Source organism: Furipterus horrens, unplaced genomic scaffold (genome assembly GCF_987537825.1).
Source record: "Furipterus horrens unplaced genomic scaffold, mFurHor1.1.pri manual_scaffold_13, whole genome shotgun sequence".
Classification (NCBI taxonomy): domain Eukaryota; kingdom Metazoa; phylum Chordata; class Mammalia; order Chiroptera; family Furipteridae; genus Furipterus; species Furipterus horrens.
Window position 1 is genome coordinate 59,522,505 of NW_028327183.1, and position 25,495 is coordinate 59,547,999.

Below are 25,495 nucleotides of genomic sequence, written 5' to 3' on the forward strand. Positions count from 1 at the left end.
GCGTCACAAAGCCCGGGGACAACGCCCCGCCCTGGGAAACGCGGGGAACCCCACGAACCCTCTCAGCACGGGCTCCTGTCTCTCCAGCGGGACACGCGGAAGTTTCAGGGGCGCGCCAGGCGGGGGCAGCCCCCGGAGCGTTAGAGGTTCGGTGACCAAACCGCAGCGGCCCCTCAGCCGGTCGCCCTCCCCCACCCCCGTCACCCGCGTGTCACCCACGAGCGCCTCACGTCCCGGACGCCGGGGCCTGCGACGCAGGACGTGACGGGCGGCCCCCGCAAGGCGGCGGCAGGGCTCGGTGGGGTGAGGGGAGAGGGGCCGCGGACGCGCACTCACCTCAGCCGGGCGCCTCAGCGCTGCCGCCGCCATCGGACTCCGTGAGCGGAGCGGGGCGGGAGCAGCTGAAAACATCGGGCCCGGGGCCGGTCACCGAAGCGGAGTGGCCGAGCTTCACACCTGGCGCGGTGACCGCCCCTCTCACGGCCCCTGCACTCGCTTCTGTGGCCACGAGAGCCTCACCGGGTACGAAGGAACCCGAGAGGCGAGGACGTGCCCGCCAGGAGAACGACAGAGGGCCCGTCCCAAGTAGGGACCAAAGGGAAATGCTTTTCGGAGCCTTCCCGGGCTCCGGGCGGCGACTCTGCCCGCAGCCTTCTGGGTAATGTAGTCCCGACGCTCCAAGGCCGGGACGCGGGAGTTATTTCCCCGCTGACTCCAGCGGCGGGTGTCGCGACCTACGCCCCAAGGTCGGGTGGCACAGCTGGGTGGCGTGTGGTCCCACACACCAAAAACACTGACATTTCGATTTCGGGTGAGGACACACACCTAGACTGTGGGTTTGACCCTCAGTCCTCAGCAAGCGTGCATACCGGAGGCAACCAATGGATATTTCTCGCTCACATTGGTGTTCCTCTTTCCTTTCCCCGCTCTCTGAGAATCAGCGAACATGTCGAATCAGAATGTTTAAAATAGCAAACTTTTAAGTTATGTTGACAGCATATCCTACTGTAGTCTATTAAGCACTGTAAGAAGTAGCAATATACACATCTTAATTTTTAAATATTTTATTGATTAAAAATGCAAACCATCACCTGAGCCATCATGGAGTTGCATACGCTCTTTTTGCAGGTGGAGGGTCTTGCCTTTGTATTGATGAAAACGCATTATTTGTGAAGCTGAATAAAGCGCATCACAATAAAGGGGGATATATTCCTATTGACGATTCTGAAAATTTTTAAACAAATGACTTAGTTACACAATTACATATGTGACAAATATAACACAAGAATGCAGGACTGTTGAAATAAAAGATGCATAAGATAAACACAAATGAAAGCCCGTTTATAATTTAAATATCAATTTTAAAATTAATTTTGAAAAATTGGGAAACTTGAATTCTGACAAGGTTATTTGTATTTTTGTTTGTATGAAAATGCTATTATAATTATCATAATGAAAGAGAACTTGTGAGTTATAAGCATATTTAAGGATTTATAGGTGAGATATTATAACCATGGCATTGTCAATACCATAGGATTAGGAACATATTCAGGAATTATATTTAGAGGAAATGAAGAAGTACATATTTATACTGAAAGTTGAGGAATATTTAGATGAGAATTCCTTCACATCACAGGAAATATTATAATTAGCAAGAAATTATGGGTAGCCCTGACCTGTGAGGCTCAGTTGGCTGGGCATCATCCTGAAAAGTGAAAGGTCACCAGTTTGATTTCAGGTCAGGGCACATGTCTGTGTTGCAGTTTTGGTTCCTTGTTGGGGTGCATGCAAGGGGCAACTGATTGATGGTTGTCTTTCATATTGATGTTTCTCTCCCTCCCTTTCTCCCTTCCTTCCCCTCTCAATCCCAAGCCTCCATTTTCTTGTCTACTTACGGAGAAAGAACTCACAGACAAAACCCTTGCAGATGCACGAGGAGCAACACTTCATTAGAAATACAGTACACTTTGGACAAAGGGAGTGTGGCTCACCCAAGAGTGAGTGATGGCTGGAGTAAGGGGCTGGGATATTTATTTGGTTTTACTGCCAGATAGAGAAAGTGTAAGAAAGAGATTGATATAGAAGGTTAAGACCAGGTCTGGCTTCCAGCCTGGTGAATGGGACTAGTGTGTTTCACAGCTCACTCAAGGTGGCTTTTGGTGCTCTTCATCTTCTCTTTCTAGCACCCCTGTTCTTTGGATATGGGTATGTTCGAAGTTATCCCAGAGATTCCTAAGGCTCTTCTTCTTCTTCTTTTTTTATTCTTGTCTCTTTTTTGTTCCAGGTGAATATTTATTTCTTCCTTTTGTTCCAAGTCATTGATTTGAATTCTGGCTTTCTTCCCACCACTGTTGGTTCCCTGTATATTTTTTCTTTATTTCCACTTTGTATAACTTTCACTTCTTCCTTTATTTTGTGGCCTTAATAATTTCACTGAGCATCCCTATCACCAGTGTTTTGAACTCTGCGTCTGATAGGTTGGCTATCTCATTTCGTTTAGTTATTTTTCTGAGGTTTTTTTCTGTTCTTTCACTTGAGCCAATTTCTTTGCCTCCTCATTTTCACAGTCTCCCTGTTTGTTTCTGTGTAATGGGTAGAGCTGTTTTGACTCCATGTTTTGGTAGTGTGACCTAATGTAGTAAGTGTCTTGTAGGGTCCAGTGGCACAGACTCCCCTATCACTCAAACTCGGTACTCTTGGCTGCCCTTCATGGGGACCGAGTACACCCTCTTCTTATGATTGAGGCTTGGTTGCTGTTGGCAGATTAATAGGAGGGAATTACCCAGGCCAGTCAGCTGTAAGGACTGGCTGTGACCACTGACCACCAATCTCTGCCCTCCATGGAGGATCAGCTGTACAGGGTCAGGGTGGTGGTGCTCCAACATGGTCTGTAGCTGTCCACTGAATGCACTGCCCTGGGGTTTGGGTTTCCCTGGTGGTACAGGCCAAGGTCAGCCCTGACCTGTGTTTTGCCCAGGGCTACCCTTCCTGACCTATAAAGCAATCTGAGATGGCTACTACTTTTGCTGGGCTTGAAGACTCCCAGGCTAAGTCAAGCTGTGAATCTAAGATGGCTGATGCTAGTGCCAAGCGTGGGACTCACTGAAGCTAACTAGCTAACAACTATAGTTATTGTTTGTTTGATAGAATTTAGGAAGTTGTGAAGCATCAGCCAAGACCAGCCATTCATATAGAAAAACAGCTTGGGTGGGCCCGTAAGTTGGGTGGGGCAGAGTCTCTGGGGATCTCCAAGGCTGGTCAAACAATGTTAGCCAGGTTGATGGAGTCACAGATATGGCCCCAGCCTGCCAGCTCTGTGCAGGTCGTCGTCGGCAGCCGTCCGTCTTGAGAGACGATGGTGTAGCTTCTTAAGAGTCTATCTGCACCGCCAAGAATGGCTGTGCAGTCCGACTCGGGAGTGACACGGTATCTGTCTCCTCCCGTGTTGAATCGACATCTTGCGATGACGCTGGAGTGTCCTCTCCAGTGAAGCTGAAGCTACAGAGCCTGGGCAGGGTGATATGGAGGGTCTGCTGTTGCCCATGCAGCAGACCCCCCCTCTCTTCGCAGCTGAAGGGTCCAAGGGAAAGACGGAGTCAATACAGCTTGGCTTCAGGTGCGCCGCAGGAGTTGCCGGTGTTGACTACAACGTCAAACCGCCTTAGGGACTCCGGCTCCGGATTTTCTGTCGGGGTTTACTCCCTTAGCCTTTCCCCTGAAGAGGTATGCCGCAAGGCAGCGGAGGTTTTTTGGAGTCAGAGTTTTCCTTCTCTGATTCTCTGCTCACTTGGATGCCAAACACTTCAGTTTCTCCCTGTAAACCACTGGTGCCTTTCAAGCTGCTACCCCAGTGCTGGAGCCCAGAGGGAGTGAGTCCGAGTAGGTGAGTCCGTGTGTGGGTTCTTTAAGATGAACTTCTTGAGACTTCAGAAGTTTCTTCCACCAACTCAATCCCTGCTGTTTTTTAAAATAGCATTTCTTTTTTAAATTTTTTATTTATTTTTAGAGAGAGGGGAAAGGAGGCAGAGGGAGGGAAACATCAATGTGCAGTGAAACATTGTTCAGTTGCCGCTCACACATCTCCAACCAGGTACCTGGCCTGCAACCCAGGCACGTGCCCTGATTGGGAATCAAACTGGCAACCTTTTATTTCGGAGGTTGGTATTCAATTCATTAAGCCATACCAGCCAGGGCTCCCCACTGGTTTTTGCAACCATAAATTGTGGGGATTTAACCCTCCTGGCACTGGGACCGTAGCTGGGGGCCCTGGTGTGGGACTGGGACTCCTTGCTCCTGAGAGATACCCCCTTCTGAACTTATACTCACCACAAATGGGTGAGACCAGCTTGTTTTGAGTCTTCACCCCTCCTACCTGTCTTTATGGATGTGGTTTCTTTAATTCTGTAGATATCAGACTTCCATTCAACTGAATTGCTGATGGTTCTGGCTGATGGTTGTTCTATATTTTAGTTGTAATTTTTAAAAAAAGATTTTATGTATTTATTTTTAGAGAGAGGGGAAGGGAGAAAGAGGAGAGAAACATCAATGTGTGGTTGTCTCTCGCAGACCCCTAACCAGGGACCTAGCCCGCAACCCAGGCATGTGCCATGACTGGGAACTGAACCAGCGACCCTTTGGTTTGCAGCCCCGCCCTCAACCCACTGAGCCACCTAGTTGTAATTTTGATGTGGTTGTGCAAAGAAGCGAGCCATGTCTGCCTACGCTGCCATCTTGACTGGACCCCCGGATCTTGCAGGTTTCAATCATTTCTCAATATTGGGTGTAAGGGTTCACACCCAGCTGTCCACTCTCCTGCAGGGTGAATGTCAACGTCATGTACCAAAACTTGGAAGACTGAGACTGAGACTTCACATTCGGCACAGTAAATGGAATCACAGCCTGTTAGTCAGAAAGTGAGGGCAAAAGAGACTCGGGTTCAGGTCACCAATGTCTCCTGTAGGCAAGTTTGTGCTGGTGTCAAAGAGGCAGAGAGAGCTCCAGTTGAAAGAAGTTTCCCTTTGAGAAACTACTGGAGATGATACAGAAGACAGCATTCACTCCAGTGGTCTCCGGACATCATAGGAATGTGGGGGAGGGCAAATCACGGTGGTAATTCCAACAATGGAAACAGCAGTAAAAGCTAAGCCTTCCTGGTCCAGTGAGGATTTCATAAGCAGTTTTAGAAATTGAACGTAAGGAAACAGAATCCCAGGTTGGAATCCAGGCTCTTGCATCTGATACTTGTGTGAACATGGAGAACCTACTTAATTTGTCTAATCCTGCATTTTCTCAGCAATTCAGTATTAGTTTCCACTTCCCACGTGGTTGTGAGAATTAAGAGAAAATGCTCAAAAAGCTAACCCTGGAATCCTGTGATCAGCTAGTACTGTTTTATTTTGATTTTTTTACTGATCTTCAAAGGCCACAGAAAGGGCAATCTTCACTTGATGCCACAGTCAGCCAACTGAGACTCAGGGAGCTCTAGTGAGTCACCATAATTTTTCAGGTGGTAATACCACACTTATATGTCAGGGCCCAGCAGTGCCAGCCCCCTGAAGGTGTTTCATCAGGTTCCTAAAAACCCAGTTTCTTTCTAAAAACCACCAGAAAACACAGGGGCTTGTGGCCATTGGGAAGAACCAGAGGAGCATGGCCTGGATATCTCTGTAGTCAGAGGTAGGAGCTGAGCGAGATCAGGCAGGTTGCAGGCACAACCTCTGCCCTGAGAATGGACACTTTAGCTCTTGACTTTAACAGCTCATGGATGGAGACATACTTTATACATCTTTTACATACAGGGAACATACCCAGGCCTGAAAGAGTGTCATTTCTCTGAGTCCCAATGATACTCAAGCATCTAAGATTCAGACCCAGCTTCCTGATGTGAGGCATGGGAATTCTGATCGCCACTCTACTTCTCTCTGCAGGGCGCCTAAGGACTCCAAAACACCCTGCTTATTCTAATGCCATCTGGTCCTCCTGGAAGTCCTGTTCCAACCCAAGAACTGCCATGACACACCAGGAAAATGGGAAGACACTACAAAGCAAGGTTTTTTTTGTATTATTAAATGTCTGGACTTCTACAAGTGATGGAGAATGTTAATAGAGCGAGCTAAAATTATCTTCTTTTAGATTTTACGTTTAGAGACATGGAGTGAGGGAGGGAGGGAGAGAGAAGCATCTATCAGTTGCCTTTTACGCACCCCCAACTGGGGACCTGGAGCACAACCCAGGCATGTTACCTGACTGGGAATTGAATCAGTGGCCTTTCAGTTCACAGGCCGGCATGCAATCCACTGAGCCACACCAGCCAGGGAGTTAAATTTAGGTGTCTCTTATACTGTACATGGCATTAAAAAGTGAAAAATAGATTATTCCAATATAAGACATTTAGGGGGTTCCCTCTCCTTAGTTCTTGTATTGCTCACAAGAAATTCAAGCAAGAGACAACACGTATAATAGAAATGAGATAGCAAGTTTATTTATGAAATACACTTGAGCCCAAAGCTCCAAGCAGGTACCTAGATAGTCTGAGTGCATCGACTATTGGGGTTTTATGCCTGTAACCAGGTTCTAGGTTCCCCGTCCTCCTCTCTTCCACACGTCGGGATTGTTTCAGAGACTTTCTTTCCCACCTAGTGGAAACAATACATACATAACGCTAAGGGCTCCCCTCCTGCGCAATCATGGTTTTTCTTGTGATTTTTGGAACACCTGGCAATCTTATGGGATCAGGCTCAGGACTGCTGAATGAATGAGTGAGATACATCTCCCTCCCTTTGCCTGCCTTGGTTTACTATCTATCCTAATACTAATGCCATCTGGTCCTCCTGGGAGTCCCTGTTCCAACCTAAGAACCATGAGAGCAGAGCAAGAAAATGGGAGAACACTGCAAAGCACGTGCTTATTGTATTATTAAATGTCTGGACTTCTAAAAGTGATGGAGAGTGTTAATAGAGCAAATTTAAAAGTGTAAAATATTAGACCGTGTTATTCCAATGTAAAAGACATTTATTTTACAAAGCAAAAAAAGCACAAAATGAAATTCCAGTAAGCATCTTCATTGTTTCACTGTTCTTTTGTTAAAAAACTACAAAAATTCAGACATTTTGGTGCCAAAATTAGCTCACCAGTTCTGAGCACAGAACAAACACATGCTCATTTTCCCAAAGATAGAGATAGGAAATACATATCTAACAAAAAGGTCACTATAATTTATTTAAAAATGCAATCACGTGAGGTATGACAATGTTAAAAAATAAGTTTAAATATAGAAATATTGAGCAGCCATAGCTGCGTGTCTCAGTTGGTTGCACCATTGTCCCATGCACCAAAGTTGCAGGTGCTATTCTCAATCAGGAAACATACCTAGGTTGCCAGTTCAATCCCCAATCGGGGTGCATATGAGAGGCATCCAATAGATATTTGTTTCTCTCTCACATTGTTTTTCTCTCTTTCCCCTCTTTCTCTAAAATCAATAGCCCTGGCTGATGTGGCTTAGTGGATTGAGCGCTGGCCTGAGAAGCGAAGGATCTCAGGTTCAGTTTCCAGTTGAGACACATGCTTGGGTTGCAGGTCGGGTCCCCGTTTGGGGGTACGAGAGGTGGCCACACATTAGTGTTTCTCTCCCTCTCTTTCTCCCTCCCTTCCTCTCTCTCTGAAAATAAACCTTAAAAAAAATAAAATAAAATAATAAAAATCAGTAAACATATCCTCAGGTGAGGCTTTAAGTTTTTTAAAAAAGGAGAAAAGTTGACCAAAACAAATATTCTCTAGAATGCCGAGGAACTGAATTCCTCATAAACTGCTAGAAGAATGCAAAAAGATATAATCAGTTTAGATAACTTGCTAATTTCTTTAAGTTGAACACTGAACTACCCTCCTAAATGAACATTGCATTGAGTTATTAAGATAAATGAAACATATATCCCTATAAAGTATTACACATATCCCAGGCCAATGTGATGCCGTCCCACAAACTGAAAGGACACTAATTCAATTTCCAGTCAGGGAACATGCCTTGGTTGCAGGTGCAGTCCCTAGATGGGTGCATATGGAAGGCAACCAATTTATGTTTCGCTCTCTTATTCTCCCTCCTTTCCCCTCTTTCTAAAACATAAAAAAAAAAATTAAGAATTACACACAAATGTTTCCCCAGCTTTATTTTCAATCATTAAAAATTAGAAATAACCCAATGTCCATGAACAGGTGATTAGATAAACAAATGTTGATAAATTCAAAGGCAAGAATATTTCCAAAAAAAAAAAAAAAAGAGATACAGATATACATAAATGAATCTTTAAGTATTTATGGAATATAAATTACAGCAGAAAAACTACTTTTATTCCCATCATATAAATTCTAGGAAATGAAAAGTTATATATTAAAGTGAAAAGTAAATCAATAGTTAATTAGAGCTAGCAAGGGCAGGGAGAAAGATTAGAAAAGGACATGAGGTAAATACACAGGGAACAGATATGGTCAGTATTATAATTATGGTGCGGGTTTCAGCTTAATATGTAAAATTTCATCAGATACTCTAATTGAAATATACTGTCTGCTAATTAAAACTTTTCAAAAATGCTTCAACATTAAAAACAAACAAACAAAAAAACTGTACGTCCAACATTTTGGAAAATACGTTTAACAACTCTACATTCAATCCACGTCCTCATGTCCTTTGGTGGTCACTTACCTTAGTTACAGCAAAGATACCAATCAATGAATGACTTTCAACTAAATCACTAGAAACGCTAGATGGATCACAAAAGCCACATCACTGCACAATAGATACTGTTTTTTTCTTTTATCTTTGATTTTCCTATCTAGACATCAATGGTCTTCAGGTGAATATCTGAGAGGTACAGAAACCCACAAAAACATTTTTTAATTTTCACTGACAATGACTTGGAATGCAAAAGACAAAGAAAGATGTCTGCAGATACTCAGATTTGTGTACACACAGATTCTGCAGTCTTTCACAGAAATATTTCTGGACACATGTTTAGAAGCAGCACATTCCATATAGTTGATTGCAGTCTCCACAAATCTTTATTACACAGGTGATTCTGACATAATCACGGTTTCCCCTAATTCCTTCGGTCATACAACCAATAGACCATCACTTATGTAATTACAGATGTTATAACACATGGACCTTTGAAAAACTCTTGAAAGTAATTCCCTTCAAAATTATTGGCATACCCTGTGAAGAAGGAAAAAATTCATGCTGCTGTCAGAAGCACTTGAGGTTACCCTGACTGGTGTGGCTCAGTTGGTTGGGCGTTGTCCTACAAAGCAAAAGGTCATTGGTTCGATGCTTGGTCACAGCACATACCCACTTTTCGGACTGCAGGTTCAGTCCCCCATTGGAGCACATAGGAAAGCAAAACAATCCATGCTTCTTTCCCACATCATTTTCTCTGTCTCCCCTCTCCCTTCCACTCTCTTTAAAATCAATAAACCTATCCACAGGTGAAGGTTTTTTTTTAGTTCTTTCTCAAGTGTGAACTGTCTGATGACAATGAAGGTCAGAGATTCTGAAAAAGATTTTCCATATTCACGGCACTCTTCAGGCCTTTCTCCAGTGTAAAACTTGTGATGGTAACAGAGGCCGTGGCTAGTGGTATAAGATTTTCCACTTTAACTGCACTTATTAGGCCTTTCTCCACTGTGAACTCTCTGATGACAATGGAAAGAATATTTCCTACTAAAAGATTTCCCACATTCATTGCACTCATAAGGCCTTTCTCCAGTGTGAATTCTCTGATGATAAAGAAGACTAGAGCTCCAGGTATAAGATTTTCCACATTCATTGCACTTATAAGGCCTTTCTCCACTGTGAACTCTCCTATGATGAAAGAGGGCCGAGTTCCCAATAAAAGATTTCCCACATTCACTGCACTGATAAGGCTTGTCTCCAGTGTGAATTCTCTGATGACAACGAAAGTGACATTTACTCTTAAAACATTTTCCACATTCACTGCACTCATAAGGCCTTTCTCCAGTGTGAATTCTCTGATGACAAAGAACATAAGATTTCCTGTTAAAACATTTTCCACAGTCACTGCACTCATAAGGCCTTTCTCCAGTGTGAATTCTCTGATGACGATTAAGGCCAGAGATTCTGGTAAAATATTTCCCACATTTCTTGCACTCATATGGCTTCTCTCCAGTGTGAATCCGTTGGTGCTGAATGAGGCTTGAACTTTGGCTAAATGATTTCCCACATTCACCACACTCATAAGGCTTTTCTCCAGTGTGGACTCTCTGGTGTATAATGAGGTTTGAACTTTGGCTAAATGATTTCCCACATTCACCACACTTATAAGACTTTTCTCCAGAGTGAACTTGACAGTGTTGAATAAGGACACTGTGATCTCTAAAGCATTTCCCACATTCACTGCACTTATATGGCTTTTCCTCTTTGTGAATTTTCTGATGATAATGAAGGTCAGAGATTCCTATAAAACACTTTTCACGTTCACAGCGCACAAAATACTGTCTTCTAGTTTCAACAGCTTGATCTGGAACAAATGTGTGTTTGCAGTCAATGGCTTTCTTACCTTCTTTCCTTGTGTGGTATTTTCTCCTTTGAAAAGTCATGCCAGATGTTGGGATTTCATTTGGCTTGTCCTTGGTTTGAGTAGCCTGTTGTTGAATATGTCCTGAACTGGTAGAAACATTCTGCCCAAGGTCTCTGCAGGTAAAAAGCTTCTGGGACACATTGAGATTGCAGCCCTTCCCAAGTGAGGCCCTGTCCGCACCTCGTATGAAAGGCTTCTCTCTCACGTGCTGCTGCTGGTACTGATGACGCTTTGCTCTGAAATAAAATGGTTCTGCACATGCCCCACACCTCAGCAGTGTCGGGCTCTGTTGTGTTCCCTGCTGGTCAACCAAGAGGAAAATGTCTCTCAAGACAGGCCAACAACTGTCACAAGGGTGGCTCTTCTGGGAAGACAAAGCCGACTTAAGATTCTTTTCCCGTGACACCTGTACAAAAAGTTTCTGTTCAGTGGGCGCCTCCACAACCTCTCCTCCACAGCAGCAACCTGACAAAAAGAAAATACTTTTTAAATGCATGTTAACCATATAGTGAAGGGATGTTAAAGTCACAAATGTCCGTCTGTCACAGTGAGGCACGACCTATGGAATGATTTTCAAGACACTGTGTCTTGAGGAAAGGGCTGTTATATATTAACTGGCCCCAAAAATCAGTAAATAGGGGAGACTTCACAAAAAATACACAAGCATAGAATGTGAAACAGAGGGAAAGCGGGGTCTACTAGTTTTTTTCTGCATAAATGGCTTCCTATAGGAACTTTCGTTCTCATGATGAGAGGTTGTGTAGAAGAATCTGAATATGTCTGAACCCATAAAAATCAATTGCAGCCCTGGCTGGTTTGGCTGAGGTGGTTTTGTGTCACCCTGCAAAGCAAAATGTTGCTGGTTCCATTCCAAGTCAGGGCACATGTCTGGGTTGCAGGCCCCATCCCTGATTGGGGTTCACACAAAAGGGAACCAAGTGATGTTTCTCCCCCTTCCCCCCTATCTAAAAACAAATGTGTAAAATCTTTAAAGGTAATCTGTCTTCAAAATAAAAAAAAAACCCTCAATTTCATCAGAGCACATGATATTTATTGTAGGTAAATATAAGAATACTTAAGTTCTGCGCTGACTAGTGTGGGTTGAGTGTCTTTCTTCCTCCATTCCCCTCTAACAATCAATAAAAAATCTTAAAAAAAATAAAGTTAGCCCTGACTGGTATGGCTCAGCAGATTGAGTGTCGGCCTGTGAACAGGAGGGTCGCTGGTTTGATTCCCAGTCAGGACACATACCTGGGTTGCAGGCCAGGTCCCCAGTTGGGGGTGCGCTAGAGGCAACCACACATTGATGTTTCTCTACCTCTTTCTGCCTCATTTCCCCTCTCTCTAAAAATAAATCAATAAAATCTTTTTAAAAAAACGTTAAAAACAATATGGTACATACAGAATGGACTACCACCCAGCTGTAAAAAAGAAGAAAATTTTACCCCTTGTGATAGCAAGGATGGACCTGAAGAACATTACATTAAGTGAAATAAGCCAGTCAGAGAAATACTGTATTATTTGACTTGTATGTGGAATCTAATGAACAAACTGAATTAACAGGCAAAATAGAGACGGACTCATAGAAGGCAGGCTGACAGCTTTGGGTGGGGATGGTTAGGGGGTGAAGAAATTGAGCAAAAAGGGAAAAGGACCCATGGACATGAACAACAGTGTGGTGATAGTGGGGGAGGCAGTGGGGGGTATAAGGGGAATAAATGGTAATGGAAAAAATACAATAAATAAAATATATATTAAAACCTTCCAAATGGGAAAAACAAAACACAACAGAATACTCGAGTCCTGGCTGAAGTAGCTCATTTAGTTGGAGCATCATCCCATAAACCAAAAGGCTGCAGAATCCATTCCCAGTCAGGGCAAATACCTAGGTTGCAGATATAGTCTCCATCCCCAGTTGGGGTGCGTGCGAGAGCCAACTGATTAACTGATTGATGTTTCTCTATCACATATCCCTCTCTCTCTTCCTCTCTCTTAAATCAATCAATATATCCTTAGGCAAGAATTAGAAAACAATGTTAAAGAAAACGAATACATGCACATTATGAGGCTCTGCAGGCATGGATCAGGTCGGAGAGTAGTAACAGGAGGTGTATGAGAGAACTGCTGAGGTGAAAAGTTTAGAAAAATGGAAATGAGTCATGGGCCGGGAATCCTAGCAGAAATGATAACTATCAGAACAGAGTAGTTGGAAAGCGTCAACCTTAACAAATCCCTGGCATCACACCCTCACCAACTGCCATTCACCAAGGCAAGACCCTTTCTGATCCCATCTATGTGGATGGAGTCATGTCCTTCCTGTGATGCACAAATGACTCTCCCTGAACTCTCAGTTGAGCCATTCCATGATATTTGAATAAAGAAATCCTAAGAGAGAAACTGAAGAGTTGAATGGTAGCAATAAGATAGAATAAGACAGCCCAAAACAGACCCCAGAAAAAAGATCTCTGTGAGTGACATCACCAAAATAGCAGAATAGGAGAGAGGAGGATTTATCCCCATTCCATGAATAAGTACACAGCTATCCATGAACAAAAACAATCCTAGGGGAGGGAGAAAAGAGTTTACTTAAGGCAATCAGGAATGCAGGAAAGCAAAAAATGGAGAACTGCCAGAAAAATGTAATAAGAAGACTGGGTGAGTAAAGCTATGTGCAGGTGGCGAGGGACAAAGGGTAGCATTGCCCTTAGGAACGTGTTCGGTGAAAAAACACTAAGATACTTTGTCATGAGGAACCAGAGGAACCCTGGGTACACTGGGAAAAAAAAGTGAGAAGGAGAAAAATCAGAAAAATCTTCAGACTTCCCAAATCTAAATGTCATGGGAATAACAAAGTTTGTGGTTTCTCACAAGTAACGGTACAGATTAATGGAAGCAGAACTTCACCAAGACACTTTAGAGCAAAAGCATCAAATATGCAAAGCAAAGAAAACGTTGAAAGCAGAAAGAGAATAGAAACACTTCCCACAGAAAGAACACACCTATATGCTATTACTAAACTTCTATGAAAAAACCTTGGAGGCTAAACAAAAATCAAATGATTTGTTGAAAACACTAAAAGAAGATATCTGCAAACCAACAGTATTTATCCAGAAAACCTGTTCTTCAGAAATAAGAAAGATTCCCAGACAAGCAAAAGCTGAGAAAGTTCATTACCACTCAACCTGACTCATTAGATATGCCAAAGGAGGACCATCCTGTCAAGATGGTGCCGAGGCAGACATGGCTCACCTCTTTGTATGACCGCATCAAAATTACAACTAAAATATATCCTGGCTGTGTCTCTCAGTGGATTGCAAACCATACAGTGACTGGTTCGATTCCCACTCAGGGCACATGCTGGGTTGAAGGCCAGGTCCCCATTTGGGGGTACACCAGAGGCAACCACACATTGATGTTTCTCTCCTTCCCTTCTGCCCACTCTAAAAATAAATAAATAAAACCTTTAAAAATATTACAACTAAAATATAGAACAACAATTACTCAGACCTGTCAGAAATCGAGCTGAATGGAAGTCTGACAACTACGGAATTAAAGAAACCACATCCATCCATACTGGTAGAAGAAGCCTGACAACTATGGAATTGAAGAAACCACATCCAGCCAGACTAGTAGAAGGAGCGCAGATGCAGAACCAGCTGGTCCCACACCCACGTGCTGTGGATAAAAATTTCGGAGGGGTATCTCAGGCATGAGGCATCCTAGCCCCACATCATCAGGCCCCTCAGTCCAGGATGGAAAGTCCCCAAAATTTCTGGCTGCAAAACCCAGCAGGGATTGATGGTGGAAGAAACAATTGGAGTCCCAAGGAGATGCTCTTAAAAACCCACATACGGTCTCACCTATTCATTCCCTCTGAGCTCTGGCACTGGGATGGGAGCTTGAAAGGCACCGGTGGTCTATAGGGAGAAACTGAAACGTCTGGCATCGAGGTGAGCAGAGGCCATTGTCTCTTTCCTAAACCATTCCCCGACAGAGCCAGCATGCGGGTGCCATATCTGGGACTCCATCAACCTGGCTAACACTGTTTGAATGCCTTGGAGATCCCCAGAGACTCTGCCCCACCCAAATTATGGGCCCACTCAAGCTGCTTTTCTATATGAATGGCGGGTTTTGGCTCATGCTTCACAACTTCCTACATCCTATCAAACACGCAACAACTGGCCTCAGTGAGCCTCAGGTCCTGTACTAGCAGCAGCCAGTCTGGATTCACAGCTTGGCTTAGCCTGGGAATCTCCAAGCCCAGCAAAAGTAGCAGCCATCTCAGATTGCTTTATAGCTCAGGCAGGGTATCCCCTGGCAAAACGCAGGTGGGGGCTGACCTTCACCTGCACCACCCAAGAAACCCCATGGCCTGCACAGCTAGTGGATAGCTACAGACCATGCTGGAGCTCCATGTCCCTGCCCCTGCCCAGCTGATCCTCTATGGAGAGTGGAAATTGGTGGTCGGTGGTCACAGTGAATCCTTGCAGTTGACTGGCCTGGGTAAATCGCTCCCATTGACCTGCCACTAGCCACTGAGGCTCAACTACAAGAGAAGGGTGTATCGGCCCACATGAAGGGCACACCTTGCATACTGGGTCTGGGTGATAGGGGAAGCTCGGCCACTGGACCCTATAAGAAGTCGACTACATTAGACCACGATACCAAGACAGGGAGTCAAAGCAGCTCTACCTAATACGTAGAAAAAAAACAGAAAAGCTGCCAAAACGAGGAGACAAAGAAACATGGGCCGAATGAAAGAACAGATCAAAAGTCCAGAGAAAAACCTAAACAAAATGGAGATAAGCAATCTATCAGATGCTGAGTTCAAAACACTGGTTATAAGGATGCTCAAGGAACTAAGGACCTCAAGAGCATGAAAAAGATCCAATCAGAAATGAAGGATACACCAATTGAAATAAAGAACAATTTACAGGGAAACAGTAGAGTGGAAAAAGCCAAGAATCAAATCAATATGAAACATAAAGAAGCAAAAAACAAACAATTAGAACAACTAGAGGAAAGAATCCAAAAAAATGAGGATAGTATAAGAGACTCTGGGACAACTTCAAGAGGTTCAACATTTGCATCATAGGGGTACCAGAAAAAGAGAAATTGAAAATCGATTTTAAAAAATAATAAAAGAAAACTTCCCTAATTTGGTGAAGGAAATAGACATGCAAGTCCAGGAAGCACAGAAAGTCCCAAACAAGATGGATGCAAAGAGGCCCACTTCAAGACACATCATAATTAAAATGCCAAAGGTTGAAGATACAGAAAATCTAAAATCAGCAGGAGAAAAGAAGTTACCAACAGGGAAATTCCCACAAACTGTCAGCTGATTTTCCAAAAGAAACTTCAGAGCCTATATGGGACTGACAAGAAATTTTTAAATTCATGAAAAGCAGGATCTACAGCCAAGATTGCTTTACCCAGCAAAGATATCCTTCAGAATCAAAGGGCAGATAAAGAGCTTCCCAGACAGGAAAAAAACTAAAGAGGTTCATCATCACCAAACCTTTATTATAATGAAATGTTAAAGGGACTTTTATTTAAGAAAAAGGAGATCAAAACTATGAACAATAAAATGGCAAAAATACATACCTATCAACAATTGAATCTAAAAAACAAAGCAAACAAGAACAGAGACAGAATCATGTATATAGAGAGCTTTTTGATGGTTGCCAGATAAAGGGGTTGTGGAAGTATGTGTGAAGAGGTGAGGAGATTAAGAAATACAAACAGGTAGTTACAGAATAGCCACGGGGATGTAAAGTACATATAGGAAATGGAGCAGCCAAAGAACTTATACTCATGACCCATGGACGTGAATAATGGCGTGGGGACTACCTGGGGAAATGGAGGGCAAAGGGGGGAAATCAGGACCACTGTAATAGCCTAATCAATAAAATACAATTAAAAAAAAACCAACAACAAAAAAAAAACAGAAATGAGAAATGTCAAAGGAAGTTCCTTATCTTGAAATAAAAGAATACTTAACAGAAACATGAATACATACAAAAAGTGTAAAACTCATTGGTAAATCTGAGAGTGGAATTAAATTCACGATACAGCAATACTGCATGGATGGAACGTACATTATTTAACACTATTATAAAGGTTGAAACTTAAAACTAGTAAAAACAACAAAGATAACACAGTGTACCTTAACAGATATACAATAAAAAAAGATGTGAATTTGTACATGAAAAACAATGTAAAGTGGTGGTGTGGTGAAGAGTGAAAAAAGTAAAATTTTTGTATGCAATTGAAGCTGCCATTAGGAGTAAATACACTGTTCAATTAGTTGTTTTATGTAAGTCTCTTGGAAACCACAAACACCTATGTAATAGATACACAAAAGAGAAAGGAGTTCAAGCACATCACTACAGAAAATGACAAAATCACAAAGACAGTGAGACAAAAAGACAAACCAACAAATCAACAAAGAGCCAGAAAACAATGAAGAAGTGGCAGTAATAGGTTCTTTAATAACAAATTCTCCAATCAAAAGACATAGGGTGGCTGAAGTGATAAAAAATAAAAGACACAATATATGCTGCCTGCAAGACACTCCCTAAATCTTTATGGATATAAATAGCTTCAAATAAAAACAGGGAAAACATATACCTTACAAATAAAACCAAAAGAAGAAAAGAGCAGCTAAAATTCTATCAGACAAAATAGACAACCTCAAACACTGACACAAAAGATAAAGGTCATCATAGAATGATAAAGGAGTCATTTCATCAAGAAGACAATAACTTTAAGTATTAAGCACCCAACAACATATATTAAATATATTAAGGAAGTAATATCAGAACTGAAGGCAAAAAAAAAAGAAAGAAAGAAAGAAACCTAATGATAAATGCTCACTTTAAGACAAAAGATCTGGGGTTGGGGGGGAGCAATAGGGGGAAAAGTGGGATAACTGTAATGGAAAAACAATAAATAAATCAAAATTAAAAAAAAAAGAAAAACAAGAAAACTGAAAACACCCCTCTCCCCCCCAAAAAAATACAAAAGGTCTCAAATAAGTGACCTAAACTTGAACTTCAGGAACCTAGAAAAACAAGAAGAAACTAAACCTAAAGTTAGCAAAGAAAATAAAGAGCTCTTGGGGAGCAAAGGGGAAGAAAACTGGAATTACTGTAACAACAAAATCAATAAAATATGCTAAAAAAAATATCTGAATTAAAAAAAAAAGAAAGAGAGAAAGAAAGAAAGAAAAGAGCTCTTTTTTGAGACATTACACCAGACCCTAAGAACGACAAGCAACATAAGAGATACTGGCAGATGACAACACCAACATACAGAAAATGGTCAACATTTTATTTTAAACTTCTGAAATTAATAAACTCAGTAAAGATATAGGATACAGAACGAACATACAAACATCAGTTCGATATTTATAAACTAACAAAATCTTTGAACGGGAATTAAGAAAGTAATCAAATTTACAACACCATCAAAACCAATAAAAGACTCAGAAATAAATTCAACCAGTAAGGTGAAAGTCTGTACACTGACCACTAGAAGACATTGACAAAAGAAGTGGATACAAATAAAAGACATCTGTGTTCTTGAATTTAAAAATTTTATAGTTAAAATGTCTATACTCCCCAAAGCAATCTATAGATTAAATATAATCCCAATCCAATTCCAATGGGATTTTAAATAAAATTAAAAAAAGAAAAAAGAGAATCCCACAATGTAGAAAACCTCAGAAGACCTCGAATAGCAAAAGCAGTCTAGAGCAAGAAGAACACATCTGGAGGCATCACACTTCCTTACTTTAGGGTATTACAAAGCCCACGCAACCAAACAATGTTATTGGCATAAACTGACAGACCAATAGGACAAAATAGAGAACTCAAAAATAAACCCAGGCACAAAGTTCCATTCAAGTTTGACAAACACTGAAAGACAAAATATGAAGGAAAAGGTAGTTTCTTCAATGAATGATGCCGGGATAACTGGATATTTGCATATAAAACAACAAAACTGGAGACCACTGATAAAAATTAGCTCCAAAATAATTAAAAAATTAAGTGTCAGTCTAAAAACCTTAAAATTCCTTCAAGACAACCTAGAGAAAAAGCTTTGGAGATCTGTATTAGCAATAATTTAATGGATGTGACACTAACCACCAAGCAAGAAAGCAAAAATAACACAATCTGAACTACAACAGAGAAATAACCTTCTGTACAGCACAAGAGCAATTACAAAATAAAAAAGACATCCATGAATGGGAAAGGAAATCATGTAAATGTATCCCCTGGATATATTGTTGGGTCAGTTCAGATCACCACAATAAAGCAAATATTGCGATATAGAAAAAGTCACACACATTTTTTGATTTCTCAGTGAATAAAAACGTTGTTTACACTACACTGCAGTCTATTAATGCAATAGCTTTGTCTTTTAAAATACATACATAACAATTAAAATATTTCAATGCTGAAAATTGCTAACCAGCATCTCAGCCTATTATTAAAAAGGCAGCGGTAGATTTACTGACAGAAATTTTGAATTGTAAAACTACACAATATCTGTGAATTACAATAAAGCAAAGTGCAAGAACGTGTACCCAAATCAGATAAGAAATTAGTTTATAAAATATATAAAGTATTCAAAAGACTCATTAGCCTACCCTGGCTGGTAGCACAGTTGCTTAAGAGTGATGTTCTGATATCTCAGGGTTGAGGGTTCAATCCTTGGTTAGAACACATACAAGAATCAATCAGTAAATGCATAACTAAGTAGAATAACAATCAATGTTTCTCTCTGTCTCTCTAAAAATCAATTTAAAAACTCAAAAGAAAAAGACAGATCATTAGCCAAAAATATGGCTAAAGCAAGGCTAATGTTGTAGACATTTTCCTCAATATTATGTAAAAATGACAACAGGAACATAAATGCTTTGCTCACTAATGAATGTGGAATTCATTAGGCTCACTACAAGACAAGAAACCACAAATCCTTCCCTAGGAGAGTTCAGTACAGCAGGTATGGGGACAGTGATCCCTCACTTATTGCGGGTATTACGTTCTAGAACCCCCACGAGAGGTGAAAATCCGCGAAGTAGGACCCTTACATTTATTTTAGTATTTACTGTACAGTACCGCAAAATGCCGCGATATAGCAAAAAATCCACGATAAATAATTAAATATAATGTTTTAAAAAATCCCGCGATACAGAGAGGCCACAATAAGTGAACTGCGATATAGAGAGGGACTACTGTACAGGAAGAGTAAGGGCAGTGCAAGCAAATAAACCCTGCCAAGTCCAGTGTCTACCTAGAAAGCTGAAGGAGCAAGCATTGCCCACAGTCCAGTTGTGAGGACAGAGAGCACACTAGGAAATAAGCGGGCTCAGAGGAAATGCACTCTACTCAAGGTTACCGAGAGAGAGTGAGTGTCTTACCCAGTGAGGATATAAGAGCAAAGTTCTCCAGCATCACATGGAGGTACAGGCGTCTCTGAGACTCATCAAGGAGGCGCCATTCTGTCCTGGAGAAATACAGCGCGACATCCTCAAAGGTCACGACAACCTGTCGGAATGAACACAAATTATTACAGAACCCCGGCCTATGCTGCTCTGGAACAGCTGTGGGATCTGCTTGCCTGCCGCCAAGAAGAGCAACTCCCAATAAAAAAGTTTTGTGGAAAAGGAGAAAGGGTTTATTTAAAACTGTTAGATTCAGAACAATGGCAAGTTACTGCCGTTCCATCCCCCTCCCTTTATAACCCACAAAAACACATTGTCCTGCCTCCCTCTGCTAAACCAAGCCAGTTTCAGAACACACGAGTCAAGAGGTGCCATCCTTCAGAAAAGCAAAAGTCTGCGCCTCGGCATTCCCAGTCAGTATGGCATTTCAGGCACCTCCCACTAATCCGTGCTTGGTAAGGCGGTCCCCACAATTCCAGCCTCATCGGCCATGCTGCTGTGTTCTCCAGGCAGGTTTCCTAGTGAGTCTTCTCTTTCTTACCTCAGCTCTTAATTCAAAACTGCATGGCACCTTCTTTCACACCAGACCTCATGGTCAATGGGGCTCTTCATTCTTTCAAAAAGAATGGTCCCCTTCCTTAAGGCTCTCTCCTTTAGGCAAGGCTCAGCTATCATCTTGTCATTGACTGGCAAAGTATCTTAAAAGATGTACTGTCTCCTTCCCCATCCCCAAAACCATGGGTTGTGGAAAATTTGGGGACCCCACTGTTACAAAATGATTCCGGAACATTCTGTCTGGACCCTGCAATCGTATCCTTACTGAGGCCCGAACCCCTCCAGGGCCCACAGTTCAGAGAAAACACCAGTCTTTAGCCTGAGTGCAGCCTTTTCATTAATCACTCTTAACCACCCTCAGCAAAGGCAGCAGGGATGGGATGTGTAGCACATAAACATAATTAAAGCCCAGGGCCCTCAACTTCTGGTGAAGCAATTCCACCGACTTTCCCAGACCATGCCTCCGACACAGCCAAACGTGGGCTCGCGCTTCACCCGTAGGTCCCCACACCGGGTACCGGGCCCGTCCGCTCACACTTCCTCCAGCTGAGCTCACAGTGTGGTCCTTCCTCCTTCACAGCCTCACACCCAGGGTCACCCCCTCGGCTCGGCCCCCTCCTGCTCCGCACCACAGGCATCTCTCTGAGATCACCCATGAACTTAGCATGTGGCTTGCAGAGGGTGCTCGGAAATGCCAGGAGGACCTAGTACAACTGAGGCAGGGCAGAAGGACGTCAGGAGAATCCCGACAAAAGGATGGAAGAGCCTCTTACAGGAGCCCCAACCTCGGCTCACCAACTAAGGGGAACAGGTAATGGCAGGAGGCCCCTGCGTCAGCCACGGAAATCGCAGCCACAAGGGCCCCTCGCAGCCAGGAGGCCCCTCAGAACCAGGCGTCACAAAGCCCGGGGACAACGCCCCCGCCCTGGGAAACGCGGAGAACCCCACGAACCCTCTCAGCACGGCCCCGTCCGCTCGGAGGCACACGGTTTGCCCCCGTCCCCGTGGCGCCCGCACTGGCCTCTTCCTTCCGTTCTGACTGAAACTGCCCGAGTCTCACGCCGGTTTGTCCTTCAAACCTGTCCCGGGCCGGTCAGGGACCCGAGGGGTGTCTGACGCGCGGAAGTTTCAGGGGCGCGCCAGGCGGGGGCAGCCCCCGGAGCGTTAGAGGTTCGGTGACCAAACCGCAGCGGCCCCTCAGCCAGTCGCCCTCCCCCACCCCCGTCACCCGCGTGTCACCACTAACGCCTGTCGGTCCCGGACGCCGGGGCCTGGGCCGCAGGACGCGACGGGCGCCTTGCACTGTGGCTGCAGGGCTCGGTGAGGGAAGGCGGGAGGGCCCGGGGCCCAGAGCATTCACCTCAGCTGGGCGCTTCCTCGCTGCCGCCTTCATCAGACTCTCTCGGCGGAACCGAGGGGCGAGGAGGGTGTCCCTGGTGTTGGGGTTCCAGCCCCGGCGCGGGTCACCTGAGCGGCGTTGCCGCGCCTCACACGTGCTGCGGTGACCGGCGCTCCCGTGCCTTCCCCATTGGCTTTCATGTCCAGGAGATCTTCACCGCGTAATAACAGAACTGAGAGAAAACAGGAAACGCCCGCCAGCAGAGCGACGGAAGTCCCGCCCTACAGCTGTGCGAAAACGGAAATGCATTTTCTGAGACTTTTTCGGACTGTGTCGCAATAGTCTACGCCTGCCTTCTGGGTAATGTAGTTCTTACACTCTAATGCCGGGATCCTGTTTCCTCAGCAGATTCCAGGAATGGCTTGTGGACAGACACCGCAGACAACGGGCGCAGAATACAAGGCGCACTCTACCGCGCCTCAGAGGACATAATTTCTTCATTTCCTGAGCGAGATAGTCTGTGGTGCGTTTGCACGCCTTTTTTGTTTTGTTTTTAACTGCAGCTTTTGCCTATATTTCTTCAGGATCTGCACTTCCTGACCTCCAGGCATCCTGTCTCTTCTTGATTCAGGCCATCTGACCTGTGCCTCCTTCATCCAGAATGTGGTTGAGTCCCTGTGAGAAACGCTCACAATAAAAAACCGGGACACAGGACTTGAGCAGTAAAGCGAGGTCTTTATTCACGAGTCTGCAGAGCCGGGGGCACCCTCACAGCCAGGAGAATGCGCGCCAAATAGACAAAGGAACCTGGTTTTATAGTCTTAGCTTCCCCACCCTGAAATTGCCACCCTAAAGTGAGAGCGAGTAGCTTCCCCATCCTAACGCAACTAGTTTCCCCTCCCCTTTCCTTCCCCATTTCTCCATGACCGGATACTCCGGAGGTACAATCTAACGCGTTCATCTAAATGCCCCTATTGTGATTTCTGAATATGCTAATGCTGTCAACTCCCTTCTCAGAGATCCTTTAATTACATTGCCCTTAAGACTCTTTAATTACATTTGCCCTTTGTTACAAATGACTTTTTACTGGTTTGGGAGTCACTATGACCTTGTTTCTAACAGTCCCTAACGCTATCCTGCTCCAGTTGGGCCCACTTGGCAAAGTCAATGTAATAAAACTATACACAAATATTTAAGCCCATCTGTGCCTGATGCAATCAGAAATCTCAGCTCTGCCTGTGCAGTTGGGTGACTAGAGTTGAGACCAGTTTGATCTGATGCCTCGTGCTTAAATTATACATTTTTGCCAAAGAAGAAAGAAGGAAAGAAGGAAGAAGGAAGAAGAAGGAGGAAGAGGAGGAGGAGGAGGAGAAGAAATATTTAAGACCTCAAAGACATGCAATTACAGGAATTCAATCCAGAAGTTGCATGTAGAGTTCCAGACAAGCCAACTGGATACTAAAGCTACTAACACTAATTTGTTGGTTCCTTAGTGCATAATGTAGTCTATTAAATGTGCAATAGCACTATGTCAAAAATAACAATATGTAAACCTTAACTTAATACTTCATTACCATAAAAATTCCAAAGATCACCTAAGCCTTCATTGAGTTGCATGCACTTTTTGCCTTTCTGTTGATTAAAACTCATCAGCTCTGAACCTCAATAAAGCTCCTACCAATAAAGAAGGGTATGCCACATTGAAGACTCTGAGAAATATTACCAGAGAAATAAACTAGTTACACCACCATACATATGACAAATATGTCAAAAGTAGGACAAACCTTTGAAAACAAAATATGCATGCATAAACATAAATGAAAGCCTATTATAAATATTCATTAGGAAAAATTGTTGAAAAACCGGCAGAATATAATTTTGACAGTTACTGGTATTTTGTTAGTGTGAAATGGGATTGTAATTGTCATAATGAAGTAGAATTTGTGATTACAGACATAGTAAAGGTAGGATAATAACTGTGGCATTATCAGTGCAGTAACATAGAAACATATTCAGTAATTAAATTTAAAATAAATGAAGAAGTACATATGTAGTCCTGGTTGGTGTCGCTCAGTGGATTGAGGGACAGCCTGCTAACTAAAAAAGGTTGCTGTTTTGATTCCAGGCAGAGCACATGCCTGGGTTGTGAACTAGGTGGCCAGTTGGGGGCGTGTGAGAGGCACCAAATTGATGTTTCTCACCCTCTCTTTCCTGCCCTCTTAATAAAAAAAAAATCTTTAAAATAAAGAAAAAGCACATATGTATAATTAAAGTTGACCTATGATAGCTGGGAATTCTTTTACATAATGACAAAAAATACAATAAAAGAAATTATGAACTACTCTGGACAGGTCAGAGTATTGACCCAACACACCAAGGTTGTGGGTTTGATCCTTACGGCACATGTAAGAAACAATGGTTGAATGCATAAATAAGTGGAACAACAAATCGATGTTTCTCTCCCTCTCATTTCCTCTATAAAATCAATACATAAATTTAAAACAAAATTATGAGTATGCATACATGAAATAAAAATCAATTGTAATTTTTAAGAAGTTTTTCCCTATTTAAAAATTGAAAGGGATTTTTCCTTGTTTCTCAGATTGCAGTAGGTGTTGATGTCTCTGTCTCAACTCATTTTTCACCTTCTGGACAGGCTGAGGTGTTAGCAGGTTACAGAGATTGCAGTTTATGACACCCTTGACCCAAGACACCCCTTCAGGCATGGTGGGCTTCCTATCGGATTCCTGAGCACTTTCAGGATATGCCCTACCAGCCATTCAGCAAAGGATAGCTCAGCTGACAAAGTTTGCAGGATGAACATGTGCCACAAACCAAAATACAAGGGACACACATTAGTGCCCCTCTAATTTTGGAGGTGGAAAGACATATGCTTGTGTTCACAAGAAGAATGAAACTGTTTCCAGCTGGTGGACACAGCATGCATACAGGAGACTGCCTACCAGCAGAATCAGATGACATTTTCACAGTAGATCATCAGCTGAGACAAATATTCAAGGAACAGGACACAGTTGAACCTGCAGATGCCACCTATGTTCACCAAGAAGAGTGAATGCTCATGCATGCTGAATAAATTCCAGAATCAATTTGAAGTAAGGCACATATGGGACCGAACTTAAAATCTATGAGACTCTGAAGTTTGTAGGAACTGGGAGAACAGAAATGGACTTACCTCATTTAAGGAAGTTGCTCTACTTGAAAGTGTCAAAGCCACAGGACACCCAAGTGATGTGTGGACCTCGAGTGCTATGAGACAGCCTTTCACGGCACCCCCACAAAAAAAGACAAGCCTCTGCAGAGCACCAAGAGGATCTTCTAAACAGAACTACAGACAACCTTGTTATCTGAAAGATGGCAAATATTTAGGAGAATACGTTGCCCACTGATACCAACGTGACCACACTAATAAGCTGTGTCCACTCTGTATTCCTTGGACATTGTCTTCCAGAGCCCGGTCCAAGCTCTTCTTTGGAGGCACAGCTCTGACTTTGACCTTCTGACAGTGAGTGGGAGAGCCAATGACCACTCAGAATGAAGGTAACT

At 43.1% G+C, this 25,495-nt stretch overlaps 2 protein-coding genes across 2 annotated transcripts in view; both read right to left on the reverse strand.

The window, feature by feature from the left end:
• The window catches only part of LOC149995698 (uncharacterized), a 32,538-nt gene extending 10,337 nt beyond the window's left edge, over positions 1-22,201 (reverse strand). Inside the window, 4 exon segments of the mRNA XM_090259644.1 lie at positions 2,451-2,464; positions 9,523-11,051; positions 20,014-20,140; positions 21,953-22,201. Coding sequence (XP_090115770.1) covers positions 2,451-2,464; positions 9,523-11,051; positions 20,014-20,140; positions 21,953-21,985 — 1,703 coding nt within the window. The 5' untranslated portion in view covers positions 21,986-22,201.
• LOC149995687 (uncharacterized) overlaps positions 1-25,495 on the reverse strand; it is a 276,448-nt gene that overhangs the window by 195,688 nt on the left and 55,265 nt on the right. The window lies entirely within an intron of this gene.